The sequence below is a fragment of the Sparus aurata genome, chromosome 22, assembly GCF_900880675.1.
Source record: "Sparus aurata chromosome 22, fSpaAur1.1, whole genome shotgun sequence".
NCBI lineage: Eukaryota > Metazoa > Chordata > Actinopteri > Spariformes > Sparidae > Sparus > Sparus aurata.
In genome coordinates this window covers 9,939,226-9,953,998 of record NC_044208.1, presented here as the reverse complement: position 1 = coordinate 9,953,998, position 14,773 = coordinate 9,939,226, and the positions used below count along the sequence as shown (strand labels likewise).

General features: G+C 38.1%; 1 protein-coding gene across 1 annotated transcript; it reads left to right on the top strand.

Annotated features, from left to right (window-relative positions):
* The first annotated feature begins 866 nt into the window (after positions 1-866).
* LOC115574584 (sialoadhesin-like) lies at positions 867-13,092 on the top strand. The gene is made up of 13 exons (XM_030406214.1): positions 867-903; positions 6,546-6,821; positions 8,390-8,680; positions 9,183-9,452; positions 9,691-9,933; positions 10,111-10,215; positions 10,362-10,377; positions 10,473-10,558; positions 10,877-10,939; positions 11,042-11,101; positions 11,526-11,588; positions 11,827-11,883; positions 12,018-13,092. Exons 1-13 carry the CDS (start codon positions 867-869, stop codon positions 12,023-12,025), a joined length of 1,575 nt encoding a protein of 524 aa, XP_030262074.1. The 3' UTR covers positions 12,026-13,092.
* Positions 13,093-14,773: the final 1,681 nt, after the last annotated feature.

Sequence of the window (14,773 nt, the reverse complement as noted above, 5' to 3'; positions counted from 1 at the left end):
CTTTCAAGGTGTGAATGACGACACTGTCTCATTCTTGCTATCACAGCATCACATCATTATGTGTGAAACTGAATTGGAAACATATTTTAGTCATGCTGATAAGAACTGGCTGTGTCTGTTCTTTCTCACGCTAAGAAACGCTTCAGTCTATTTTAGTATTTTGTTCATTTGATTTGATATTCCCTCATGATGATTCTATTCAATATCCTGATTCATTGTAGTAACACGAGGCAAAAACAAAAGCATCTCAGTTTACAGATAGCTTTACTCCATCTTTATCAGGCTGCAGCTCACAGGACAGGTTATGTGTGTGGATCCACGAGCTGTCAGCATTTACTGCATAAAATGCACAAATATACCTGCAACAGAATGTTAGTATATGGTGTTATATAATATTATGATATATGTGCAATAATTACAGTGTAATGTCACTTTTTCATTTTACATTTTTTAGGGAACTTTGCATGTCGTCACTTCAAGGTGGTTTTGTCACAACTTCCCCTGACAGGAAGCTACAGAACTCTGAGAAAAACAGTTCTCGTGCAATATGATCTTATGTTTCTTGGATGTGAAGTAAGGATGAGTAACAAACCTTTGTGAGGGAGATGAGCTGAAAATGTATTCGCAGTGGACAGGAAATGTAAACATGTCCAAGTATGCTGCAACGCCGCTGCAGTGGTGAAAGGGAAGTAAGAACAGAGTCAGACAGACACTCAGAAGAAGATGAAGCTGATAAAAAACTCTGCTCTCACCTTTATAAGAAATGTAACTTCTCTTTTCTTTCTGCTGCATTTTTATCAATACAACGTAGAAAGTTTGATCAGAGTCAGAGTGGCAGAGTGACAGTGTGGGTGCTGGATGTGAAGATGGGTCACACTCTGCTCGGTGTGCTCGGGTTATTCTGTGAGTACATCTGTGACTTTCTATGTGATTTTCAGCATTTATATCAGTGCAGTAGTTGTGTAGGCAGGACCTTTGTTGCTGATTTGTCTTGGTTCAGATTGGATGTTAAGTTTATTGCTCAACTAGTTACTTTTGCACTAGTAATTGCACACAGACCTGGACAATGCATGTCAAGTATATGATTCAAATGTGTTTCCCACCTCTGCAGCTCTGCAGCGGAATAGAATAGAATAGAATCGAATACAATCACAGAATAACTTTATTGATCCCAGACTGGGAAATTATTTTGTCACAGCAGCAGTGGGTCCGCAAAACAAAAACAAAAAAAGAAAGAAAAAGAAAAACACTCTGTACATAAAGTAAATAGAAAGCAAGATATTTACAATACACAGTGCAAACAATACTATAAACAATAATCTATACAACTATACAAGAAATAAGAATGTGCAGATGTAAACATGTTATAAATGGAGTAAAAACAGTAGAGAGACCAGAGATCTCTCTGTCAGGCAGAGGTGGGAGAGTTATTGTATGAGGTGATGGCTTGTGGCAGGACATATTTCCTGTATCTGTTGTTACGACAGCGAAGCTGAAGCAGCCTTTTGGAGAAGGTGCTCCGCTGTCTGACCAGTGTGAGTTGGAGAGGGTGGAGAGGATTATCCATGATGGATAACACTTTTTTTCAGTGTCCTCCTCTCCACCACAGCCTCCAGAGTGTCCTGTTTACAGCCAATCACAGAGCTAGCCTTCTTAATGAGTTCACTGAGTCTATTGGTGTCGCTGGCTCCGATGCTGCTTCCTTAACGAACCACAGCAGAGAAAAGTACACTGGTCACCACAGACTGATAAAAGATCTCCAACATCTTGCTGCACACGTTGAAGGATCTCAGCTTCCTCAGGAAGTAAAGTCTGCTCATCCCCCTTTCTGTAAACAGCTTCAGTGTTAGATCTCCAGTCCAGTCTGTGGTTGATGGTGACACCAAGGTACTTATAATCCTCCACATCCTTTCCAAGAATTTGCAGAGGTTGGGAAGGGAAGGAAGAATATCATCACAGAAATGTGTGATGCTGTTGATTGATCAACAATAGTTGCCACTGATGAAACTCCAGCTGGATTTTGTATTTGATTCTGGTCTAATGAAGTTTTAATCTTTATTTCAGTGCTAAGTTCACTCCTGTACGGACATGCTGAAGGTGACTAGTTGTCATGACTCTTGATTCTTGTTCCTTGTCTCATGTTCTTGTGTCTGGTTTTGTCTTTTGGTTTCTCGTATTTGATTTCCATGTTTTTGTATCGTGTCTTGTTGTGTCTTATGTTTTGATTTTCCATGCCCAACTGTGTCCTTTAAGTGTCTCTTATGTTCTCCCCTTTGTCTCCCTCTGTCTGTAGTATTGTTCCCTCCATGTTTTCTGCTCTGTGCTCCTCCCCCTCGTTACCTCACCTGGCCTCCTCACTCCTCTCTCTCCTCACCTGTTCCTCGTCTTGTCATTAGGCGAGTTCAAGATCACGCAGTGCTGCGCAGCGCTGCCTAAATCGTGATGCATGCTGGTTAAAATGTGTCCATGATGACCTGGATGGGAGTGGTTTCTGCGCAGCATCCGATGTCACATGACCTTAAAGGTGGAATATGGAATATGAGCTGAATGCCGCCATCTAGTGTCTCAAGATCGTAGTCGCGACAACAAAAAGGTAATTCCAGCAGTCGGGTTGCCAGGTTTGGACAGGGCAGGAGGATTGAGCTGCCTCCGTTTCCTCCGTTTACTGGGTGTGGAGGTCGATGGGTCACGATCAGTATTCTCATATCTAGGATCAATGTGATATAATGAAAATAAGTATAGCAGAGGAGTTTGACCGACAGGTAACGTTAGCTAAGTTAGCAAGCGAGTTAGCTTACCGATCCAGGAGAAAGTTTGCCATTTCCGTGTGTGTTTTGATGCCGTGGAAATCCTTTACCTGAGTCCATCAACGTATGCTTCACCGATATTTACTTTGCCGAGCATTGCCGAGGTTGCGAAATTGGCAACCTGCAATGCCGGCCGCTATTTGGCTGGTACGATGTAAACAGGAATTCATTGTCGAACCCGTCAAAATTTCTTAAATTATTTATTTCAAACTAAATATAATTTTTCAAGGAAATGCATTACTTTTAATCTGCGCCCCTCTAAACGCCCCGTGGATGTATTATTTTTGAAAAAATATAGCTTTTAATAAGCATATTACATATTCAACCTTTAAGTTATTGCGAGCAAGGCGGCTGCAGAGTAGCTGCGCAGTCTCTCTCTAGGTACTGGGCGACCCTAGACCCACCTTCATGACGTCAGGACTTTGCCATAATTGGCTCTCATCTACGCTGACGTATATGACGCGTGTTTCGATGAATTTCCATATCCATAAGCGCCTGTGCCTCTTTTCTACTCAAGTATCACATACTTTCAGATAAGTAGCAGCCGTGTGTCAACATGAATAAACCTATAAAATCCTTCATGTAACGCAACAACCCTGAAAGATGTCGTCAATAAACTGCTCAGTTCTGTCAGCTTAGGGTGATGATGGAGAAGTGGTTAACTGCTGTGTCCAGTGTTATCTGTACTATCCACTCTTCTTAATTAACACTTTCTGTTCCCGTCACATTAACAATACAAAGAATTATCCTGAGCTATTCTGTGTGTGATGAGATGGCGCAGCGGGACAAGGCATCTGATTCAGTCATTTGTTCTGATTATTGTATTTCATTCATTCACTGAAATGTATTTCATTCATCGTGAATAATGTTGCTATAAGAAAATGCATCATCTTATGTGTCTATAGTTATGCTTATTTGTTAAATGTAGGAAGCAAATTTCCCTCAGCTGTGATATAATCATGCATTTAAGCACAGTTGTCATCATAATAATGAATAACTGTTGTAATTGTATTGTATTGTAAGACTTACTATAATGTACCAGATAGACAAAGTTCAAATGTATTTAATGGTGACATTACAAGGAAAACAGAACATGAGCATTTACAGTATGACTGGATTAGTGCTCAGCTGTTAAGAGAAGCTACTTGGAAAGTGTAGCTCTGCATGATACCACTGACTTCACACTGGAATAAGTTTAGATTTTTTCACTATAGTTTGGTTCATTGAAGCTCTGTAAAAAAAAATCACACACATATATATATATATATATATATATATATATATATATATATATATATATATATATAATATATATATATATATATATATCTATATATATAACTAATCAGATAAATACACCCTCTGCAAAAGACAGGCTTGACACAGGTCTTGATCCCGGTCGTCTGCATGCAACACGGCAGCAGTTCCACTGCTCTATTCCCTCATCCTACGTATTTTGATTGACTACTATTTTGAACATCTCTGATTGAATAATTTCCTAAAGAGATTAATATGAGAAAAAGGCCAGCAAAGTTCCCATAGCATCAGGTAAGAAAACTGATCGCCCTCGTTGTTGATTTTCCTCAGAAAATTAATGGAATTTCAATTTCCTCCACTTATTCGCCGACGAAGAAGGTAAACACCGCAAGCTCAGCCAAGTCACGTCACGTCTACGGGAAGAGAGAGTGTCCGACTTCATAGCAGCGTTTGTATCTCCGCCCCTGCAGTAGCCAACAGATCTCGCTGATGCAGTCAGTCAGCAGGAGTTCAACTTGAACGCGCCTATTAGTGTCTGTGTATTTAGTCTGTGTCTTCCCTGCACTCCTTGTCCGGTCATTGTATTTGTCAGTCCCTGTCTGCGCCTGCTCCAGTCTGTTTTAGGTCTGCTCCTGTCGTTTCCCAGTTCCCTTTGGTATGTATTTTGGATTTTGAGTTTTGCATTTTGCCTTTGATTTGAACTTTGTCTTTTGGTTTGCACTTTGTCTAGTTCTTGTATGCTACTTTGCCTTTAGTCCCGTTTTGTCTGTTACTGTTTTTTTTTAGATTCAGCTTTGATTTAATAAAGCTTGCCTTTTCCACTTTATCCTTTATTACTTTAACCCTAACCTGACACTAGTTATCTTTTCTATATTCACTGATTTTGTTTGTCCTGTATGTCACACACTGTATCACTCTTGATCTTTTTTTTTGCAGTTGTGTCTTTCCATATATGTTTCCTTTTACAATGAAATGACTGGATTAGTGCTCAGCTGTTAAGAGAAGCTACTTGGAAAGTGTAGCTCTGCATGATACCACTGACTTCACACTGGAATAAGTTTAGATTTTTTCACTATAGTTTGGTTCATTGAAGCTCTGTAAAAAAAAATCTGTTCAAACTGCTTTGTTAGAAAGATCAATTGAACAAAAACTCATCTTAACCTTATACAAAATCATAACAGAATGTTACACAAAAAATTCAAAGAAATTGTGAGTTTTACAGCAAAACTCCTTATTCATGTGAACCTGTCCACTTGTTCACAGGACATATATGAAGAAAAAACGAAACAAGAAATCTCACTATTCAAAAAAAAAATAAAAATGTGAAAGACGTTAAACTATCAGCAAGTCACTGCAGAATAGTTAAGGTATCATGTATTTTAATAATGGAGTGTACTTCTCCCCAGCAGTTTGTTTATAAGAGTTTTTGCATATTTGTGTGGGGAGAGCTGATGCTGATCCTGAAATGAAACTGTTAATTTACCAATGCTCTTTGGCATGATTTCTGAGTGTCTTTAAACTTTATTAATCTATAGTGTCTATGTATGAGTAATACAATCACTCTTAACTGAATCCAGCAGCTCTGTGAAGTTGTTGTCACTATCACCAAGTTTAGCAGCAATAGTATTACTTATTTATAAGCCATGTTGATATGATCATGTTTTACACTGTGCTCGTACAATCTGTGAACATAAACTCAGTCTTGTTGTCAGATTCTGAAACTTAAAACCCTGACTAGCTTAGTCTGTCATTTTTTTTTACAGTTTCTCTCTGACACAGCTCTGTCAACATTGTCATCTGAGGTGATTTGCTTCAAGAAGCTGTCTCATAGTCATGAAATTAGGATTGCTTTCAATGCTGCACGAAGAATCTCAATATGTCACCAATTAGCCATCAAAGATCAAATGTCCTCTTACTAGCTTTTCTGAGCTTCATCCAATAGATGATGTATTCAAACTACTCAAAACATTGCTAAATAAGTGCTGAACAACAAGTTAATATTTCATCTGCCTCCAACTAACCAAATCACTAAACTGACTGACCGATTTCAATTTCAAGCAGCTTTTGTGTCAAAGAGGCAGGGGGCTCAGAGCGCTTCATGCACTGCAACTTAAAAAAAGTGCTGCAAACACATGAAACCTGAGCAAATCAAGAAACACATTCACAGATGGTACTTAAGATTGACAAATATCTTGACCAGTCCCCAGTGATATTGGCAAGCTTATTTTAGAGTTCACAAACTGATTGTCTGATTTTTATTATTTCAGATATTGTGTATCAGCATTTTACTACTCGTGGTCCTTACTTTCTCAGTTTTCTTGTGTTTTCTGTATTTGCAGCTGTTTGTGGTGTCAGAATTATTCGACAAATCACCTAATTGGAACAATAAGTTGTTTCATTGAGTTATGTAAAAATGTAAACACAGTTTTGCATGCCCATTAAAGTTTTTTCCTTGTGTTATTGTTTTTCTAAACCAAACAGCAGGTAGACGTACAGTCACACTGACAGCAGACAGGCCGGTCATACCACTGGGAGGCAGCGTGACACTGACATGTTCAGTGGAGGGTCCTGATGGCTTCATATATGACTGGTACAGAGAGACCTCAGACTCTCCAGGAAAAACTCTTGTTCCGAGTGAAAATGTTCATGAATCAAGCAGAGTTATCTCACAAGGAGGCAATTACACCTGCATAGGACGGAGCAGTGAACCATATGCTATCGCACCTGAAAGTAACGCAGTCTTCATTGAGGAAACTGGTGAGTTTAGTATTTTCTAATGGAATAAACAACCTACAGTCTTTATTTTCTTAAACAATGCCCACAGTGTGGAGGGAAAGTGATAGTTGTCTTGTTATTAATGTTATTCATGCTAAAATCACTACATGTTTTTATCATAACCAGATTTCAAGCAGAACAAACATTAAATTCTTATGTTATAAAGGTGTTGATATGTTCATAAAGGCCTTTTACCAAACCATCCTAAAAAATATAATCATATAATATAATAATAAAATATAGAATCCAGCCTGCATGATAAACTAGACATTTGACTCAAGACTAACAAAGAGAGATAATGAAAATGTTCTTCCATGTTGCTGTGGTCAAACAGTCACGTGTTTATACTAAATGTGTCCTGTGGAAGTTTATTGACTGATAAAGAGCCTGTAAATAAAGTCAGTGACAGCTCTCACAGAATCGTAACACTCAATATCCTCAGTGTGAGTTGTGATCATGATGCAGGTCGAGTTCACCGTAACTACACTTCAATAAATAGTGTTATCAAACTAAGTATCAAACTTCCATCTTTCACTGTCCTCGCACTGCTAAAGGACAACGTGAATGGAAGAATGAATAACTTGTGTTTTCCAACCTCCATCTCAGACACATACAACTCGTTTCTGTGCCAGAAATATGCAGCTTCTTCTTCACTGTTCACTGCAGAGAAACATTGATGAGAAGGCTGATAATACACAGTATTCCAGCAGTGACACTAACAACAGTTTATTGCTGATTATGACATAATCCTCTCAAAAATAACATGACAGTCATGTTGCATAACATAAACTGTGATAGATGCATCTTGTGTTCAGAGTGCAGAGAGAAATTAAAACCCTCCTGGAGGAACATGGATGCTTTTATCTTATTCAGGACATGAGTAGTGGTGCACCGCAGCCTCTTCTGGTCAAGATGAGTACTACAAACAAAACAAAAAAATTCCGTCATGAATTTTTTTCACTGTTACACTCACATGAAAAAAAACAATGAATACAACACTTTTAGAACTTAAAAAGATGGGACATAGAAGAACAATGTCTCACTTTCCCCTCAGGGCTTCTGTACATTGTGTTTCCTTACTCTGAATTCTTGAACATGAACAGATCCAAACCAGGCTGTTGTGACTCTGCAGCCAAACTGCACTGAAATATACAGAGGAGAGACGATCACTCTCAGATGTGAGATCAAAGATGGAGGAGACACTGAGTGGGAGTATGAATGGAGAACAACCAGTTCAGGAAAACCTTCAAATCTAAATGAACACAGAATTACATCCGTCTCTGACTCCCACAGTGGAGACTACAGGTGTAAGGGCAGCGAGAAACATACGCAGCATTCTTCAACAGATTGGAGTGATCCCATCAAACTGACAGTATCAGACAATAAGTCACATCACATTTCCATCAAATTGAAGATTAAACAGTTCATTTAAAATCTGTTTTGGTTCATATATATTTCTAAAGTAAATCTTCAGTATGTACTGATTGTGCAGAATGTATCTGATCAACTATCAATACATGTTTTCATTCTGAAAAATCATTTTCCAACAGAACTCCTCCTCACTGTGTCTCCATCATGGCTGAGTGCTGCAGCCTCAGTAACTCTGACCTGCAGTGTTACAGATCAGTCTGCAGGATGGAGGTTCTACTGGTACAACACTGTTCCTGATCCATCAAACAACTACTACAGCTATGAGCTGCTACCTGGCAGCAGCAGTGGCACTGAACAGGATTTCTACATTGTTCATGGACAGACACACACAGCAGGATATATGTGCAGAGCTGAAAGAGAAGATCCAGTGTTTTACTCTGACAGTAGACCTAAGTTAGTCTGGTCTGCAGGTCAGTCTGTTTCTATCTGTTAAGAAACAGATGTTATATCAGCTCTGTTCATCTTGTTTCTGAATGATGATAAACATACAGCACCTTGAAAAAAAGTACTTTAATTTACTGTGGTCTGATGATCTTGACTCTCTTGCTAGTGTCAAGCTAAACTTCACGATTTTCACCTTACTGGGTGGAATTTACTTGTTTCCTTCTGTCCTCACTCTTTAACTTTAAACACAAAAAGACAGATTTGATATCTCGGCTATAACTTTACTCTCCTTTGCAAAAAGTACTTTTAGTCTGGATACTTAACCTCTTCTTACAGCAGCTTTAGTCAGTTGGTTGTCTGTCATATCATGTCTATCTATAAATGTACTCAAAATGGAAGCAAGAGGTCAAAATACTGAACTTTGTTTTCACAAATGACTGTAATCAAAAAGGACTATTTGAATTGCAGCATTTTAAATCTAAAGACCTCTGTGCTCTGTTTGACCTCTTATCACATGTTGTTTTTCAGATGTTCACTCGTCAGCGTCTCTCACAGTGAGTCCTGACAGAGCTCAACACTTCACCTCTGACTCTGTCTCACTGAGCTGTGAGGGAAACTCTGCTGAGTGGAGAGTGAAGAAGTTATCAACTGAGGACAGATACCTGTCAGACTGCTCCTTCTCGGGGACAATGACTGGATCCACATGCAAACTGAACAGTAGCTGGGCCAGTGAAGCAGTGTACTGGTGTGAGTCTGGATCAGGAGAGTTCAGCAACGCAGTCAACATCTCTGTACAGGGTATGATTTTATTACACTTTGTTGCTTTTAGCTGTGAATCTGGGGTTCTTGAACAGTAAGACACACAAGGTGCATGAAGAGAAATTGTCAGATTTTATGATCACTGTTAAATCAATGAGAAGAGTCAAAGAAAAAAACCCAGTACATGTGGTTTATCATCTCTCTACATCCAGTCATTCTCAAGTTCCTCGACCAGCTGATCTCTGACTGAACCTTGTGTTCTTTGACTGTTTAACAGATGGAGATGTGATCCTGCTGAGCCCTGCCCGTCCTGTGACTGAGGGAGATTCTGTCAGTCTGAGCTGTAAATTAAAAAGCCAAACATTCACGTCCACTGTTTTTTTCTATCACAATGAGAAACTCATTCAAAATGACAGCAGACAGGAGTTTAAAATCTCTGCAGTGTCAAAGTCAGATGAAGGATTCTACAAGTGTCAACACTCAGGACAAGAGTCAGCAAAGAGCTGGATGTCAGTTCAGGGTGAGTAGGATTAAAACTATTATTCTGTTTTCTTCATGTAAACTGTGTTTCTGAAAAATAAAAGCTTTGTGTTTTTGTCTTGATGTGACACAACTGTCATGTTTATTAAAGCACATTTTAAATTTAGTTTTAGAAACATGCTATATAAGTTTATTTACTATGTGTTATTTATTACAGCAGTGTCCAGGCCTGAAAGCTCTTCACTCTTGATTGTTGGGCTGATTTGTGGAATTGTTCTTATTATTCTTCTGCTCCTGTTGTATCGCTACAGACCTTCCAAGGGTGAGACCTTCTTCTTCTATTATTAGATGTTTTGTGTTTACGTTGAATTGAAACACACAGACATATTCTGATCTGATGAGATAGAACAGCAGTACGACAATTACAATGCAAAACCAAGTAACAACAAATCTTCACATTTTTCACAGATGCATGGTTCAATAGGTTGGTACAAAACTGTTTTATCACATTTCTAGCAGAACAGCAAGACATTCAAAGTTCGTGTTCATGAAATGTTTTGTATGTGCTTCATGTTTTAGGCCGATCCAGTCTGAGAGCTCCAACACGGATCATGCGGTCAACCAGAATGAGGCTCAGTGCGATACACACTCCTCTCCTCCACATGGTAAAGATTGAAAATAATCTTGTATACATGAAATGTACTTGAACTGTGGTCAGCATCACTGTAGATTCTTCCCTTATTATCAGTGTGTGTTGTGAAAATACACGTGACTATTAATAATGTAGTTACTTTGAAAATTTGTCTTTTTCATCAAGTATCACTGTGTCTGCAGCACGTCTGTCATCACTTTCGAGATGTGCCATATGTTCTATTCTGGATCATTTACTGTTTCTGTATCTATTGAGGTTCTGCAGTGATCGTTAGAAATAGAACCACTGCATGATGGATATAAAATCCTGTAACTAAACATATACATTTCAGCTGAAGGTGGATCCCAGGATGTCACATATTCTTCAATTGAACTTAAAAACATTGAAAAGAAAGGTGGGTACTCTAAATAAAGGAAATATTTGTGTGTGTGTGTAAAAGGTATTGATTTATAACATTATTTTTTCTGTATGGATTCATGCGTTCATGTCTTCACAGGGACGCAACATACACCAGAGGAGAGCTCAGTTTACTCTGACGTGAGGACAAGAGCTGCAGGTACAGTTAGTTACAACAGTTATGTTCAGAGTTTGGTTTGAAATGTCGCAAAATCATTTTACTGGAGGTAATTATTTGTCATTATTTGATGTTAATCTTGGGTGAGTATTAAAAACTATCACTAGGTGTCACCAGAGTTGGAAATCTCACACATTTCTCTGGCCTTTCACACTTCGGGTGTTTTTCTAAATTTGCCTTTTGTTTGTAGACAGAAAGTGATTGTAAATGTATGTTTTCTGTGAGTTGATTTTCATTTAAACATCAGACGCCGCTGTATTGACATGAAAATAAACACAAGGGGATCCAAAATGTATTTTACTTTTAAACTACCTGTCAGTCCATCTGTTCATCCACCCAGCCGTACAGGGCCGCAGTGTACACATCTGTGGAGCAAACAAATCCTAAGATCTGCCCTCTGTTTCAGACGACCATCTGATGTATGTCCAAGTCAACTGCCACAATAAAGGCAAAGGCAAGAAGAAGCAAGGTAAGTAAAGTCTGGATCCACCTGCAGCCGTTATCATCCAACATATTGGTCTTGATTAAACTCTTTGTTGTTACTTATTGTTTTCATGCCTCATATGTCATTCGAGTAATGTACTGTCTATTATATGCATTGTTTAAGAACAATTTGTTTTACTTCATGCATAGTTAAATTCTGTAAAAATGTATACTACTCTAGTGGAGACATTAACCCTGACAATGTCCATGTCTTATCTCATCAGCTCCTGCAGCAGCAGATGAAACCGTTTATTCCGAAGTCAAACTGGGATCATCTATCGGTAATGATGCTGCTGGATAACGTCCACACTTCAATCACATCTTCCACGGTTGATTAATGGATAAAAGCCAGAACAACATGCCAGAAAGCATCTTGAGTAACCCAGTACCTTTGTTTTTTGTGGTTTTCTTCCAGGTCTGTAAGAAGAGAGGAGAGGAGGAAGAGACAAAATGTTGATGTGGTGGAAATTCTTATTGCCCGTTGTGGAGAAGTGAACAAACAAAAGATGAATCAACAAATGATTGTCTGTTGTGATAAAATATTAAGATAGAAAAATAGAGAAGAACAGAGTCAATTTATTTCAGCTGAAAGGTCAGAACTCTTCACATCAGAGCGTTCTGGGTGAATCTGACAAAGAGCTACAGAGAAAGTCACAGCTTATAGAATACTATGATGATAAGACACAAAGGCAGGTTCAGAGCAGAAGATGAGAGGTGTTGAAAACACCTCAGTACCTATGGTGAACTGATGAGTGTCCTGAGAACAGAACGTTTATTCTGTACCAACACAGTTCCCTTAAATTACCCAAGGTCACTGCCGACCCCACGTCAGATCGTTACTGACACAAGTTCACGCTCAGGTCACAGTATGACTCACACATATTTCTAAGGTGTAATAATGTGTATGGTCAAAAGAGAATGTCAATATATAAGGTGAGTGATGGTTATGCAAGGTGAAAAGGTACTGATGAGATGTGAGGTTAAAGGTAATGAACAACATTTTTATTACATCTGATGGCATTTCACTAGACTGCTGTAGAAATATGAGACACGCTCAGTATTCTGTACAGTTTATCTGTTAGCAGATTATGTAAAATAATGGCTTCATATGGACTTTATCATTGGCACAAGACTACTAAAGCAAAATGCCTTTTTATTCATGCACTTCATCACTGCTTTTCATTTTTACAGATATGTTTTCACCATTTGTTTTTGTTAAGTTTTTTGCAGGAAACATTGATTGCAAGTTTAATACAATATGTTTGAGTTCGTCAGCATCTTTTTTAAGTCTTAAATCCAGGACAGACGTCAACGCTTACTTTTGATAGAAGGAATTATCTGCTATCAAACAACATCTCCTATTGCATATACAGTATGGATGTTTTTCTCTGTCATTTTTAAGTTAACTGAGAGGTACTGCAATTATTTATTTTACCTCAAAGTATCTCATATCAACTGTATTTTTTAAAACTTTTCAATATTTTATACATCAATAAACAGTTTGTTTTCCAGCAGTAAGCTGTCAGTTGTGTTTTTGATTCCTTTTTGACTGCACAGCCAAACTGCCTGTACAGCCCTGTAGCACCCTTAACGTCAGTGTGTGTCTTAATCAGCAGGGGAAACTGAAGGGAACGCCAAATTATAATGTTGCTTTAATTTATATGTTCTGTAATGGTTTAAGTTGTGGTTTTGTTGTTTCCTGTTGAAATTCTGCCCTCATGCGCACTGTTTAACATTCCATTTCCTCCCTTTGTGTTGTTTCCCGCCCTTTTCCCGTGTTCACCTGTGTCCTATTAGCTAATCAGCCCTTTTGTATGTCGTCTGTGTGCCTCTTGCTGTCTTAGTCAGTTTGTCTGTTCAGTCTCCTGTCTTGTTCTGCTCTGTTCCTGTGTCTTCTGGTTTCATCTCCCTTTGTCAATCAGGACCATTGATGTGTCACAATCTGTGTTGGGATATGAATGCATACAAGGAACTGATATAGTCTATTAAAAACTAATTGAATTTCTTGTTGTATATAGCAATAATACGATGCATTTTCCCCTGCTGATTCAAATAAGCCTATTACACTCATTACTGAAGGACTTGCATTTGAACATTTATTGTATTTTCAAAAGTTAAATATACAGTCATTGGTCAACATGCGTTAGAATTATATACTTTGATACTTAGATTAATATCTGAAAACACCCAACTGAGAATCTTTTCTAATATGTCAAATGTAATTTTTTCCTTGAGCCTTGTGAGGTGTTATTAGGTCAGCTGCCCTTGTGTCGGCTCCCCCTTACTGTAGTATGTTTGTTGTACCTCATCAATCTCTAGCTGCGACAGCAGTTTCTGATTGTGGATTGGAACACTGAGGTAGAAGTTGTTTGTTTTTAAGTTAAGATGTTGGGTTTTGATTATCCATAGGTCCCACATGTAACCCCTTGCACTACGGGTTATTCAGGAAGGAGAAATCCAGTAATTCCCTAACCCTAACCCTAACCCTGAGGGCACCAAGGTCTGAACCTTCGTTTTCCTGTACTGTATAAGAATAACTGAGTTATTCAGTAGTGTGTGGTTGTGATCACCAAAAGAGCCTATCTCAGTTATGAGTCAATCCAGCTATACACTTTCAATTTGAATTCTGATACTTAATTGCATTTCATATAAGATACAAAGGTCATAATTTAACATGCAGTTCTTACTTTTTCTCAGGCATGACTTTTGGGTACTTTTTTTTAAAAAACACGGCTTAATAATGATAATTTGCTTTTTTGATCATTTCTCCAAGTTATTTGTTGTTTGTTTTTGACAGTTTTTCTGTCAAAAACATTATTAAATTATACCCTAATAGTGCTTTAGAAAAGTAGTTATTTTTTAAAAATGTTATAAACAAAATAATTCACAAGTAAGCCCAATATATTATCGACAGATTAATAGATATAATAATAAAAATCAATAGTTCATATGCAGCTGAAGTAAAAACACATTTCTCTTTATTCATTTAAGCAGGTACCAGGCCCATTCAGCTTAAACATCAACCCATAAACAGGTTGACACAACATAATCAACATAATTCTATCCAGTCATTGTGTATATACAGATTTTTAAACAAAAAAAGACTCACTTAACATCCCCAGCTTCAATCCTTGCTGCTTTGTCTATACAACTGAGTATAAAGGTCCAGCT

Bases quoted from the DNA above. Each gene is read 5' to 3' on its own strand.
- LOC115574584 (XM_030406214.1), top strand. From the start codon at position 867: ATGGGTCACACTCTGCTCGGTGTGCTCGGGTTATTCT. The intron at 8,681-9,182 runs GTCAGTCTGTTT...GTTGTTTTTCAG, and splicing joins TAAGTTAGTCTGGTCTGCAG to ATGTTCACTCGTCAGCGTCT. The intron at 9,453-9,690 runs GTATGATTTTAT...ACTGTTTAACAG, and splicing joins AGTCAACATCTCTGTACAGG to ATGGAGATGTGATCCTGCTG.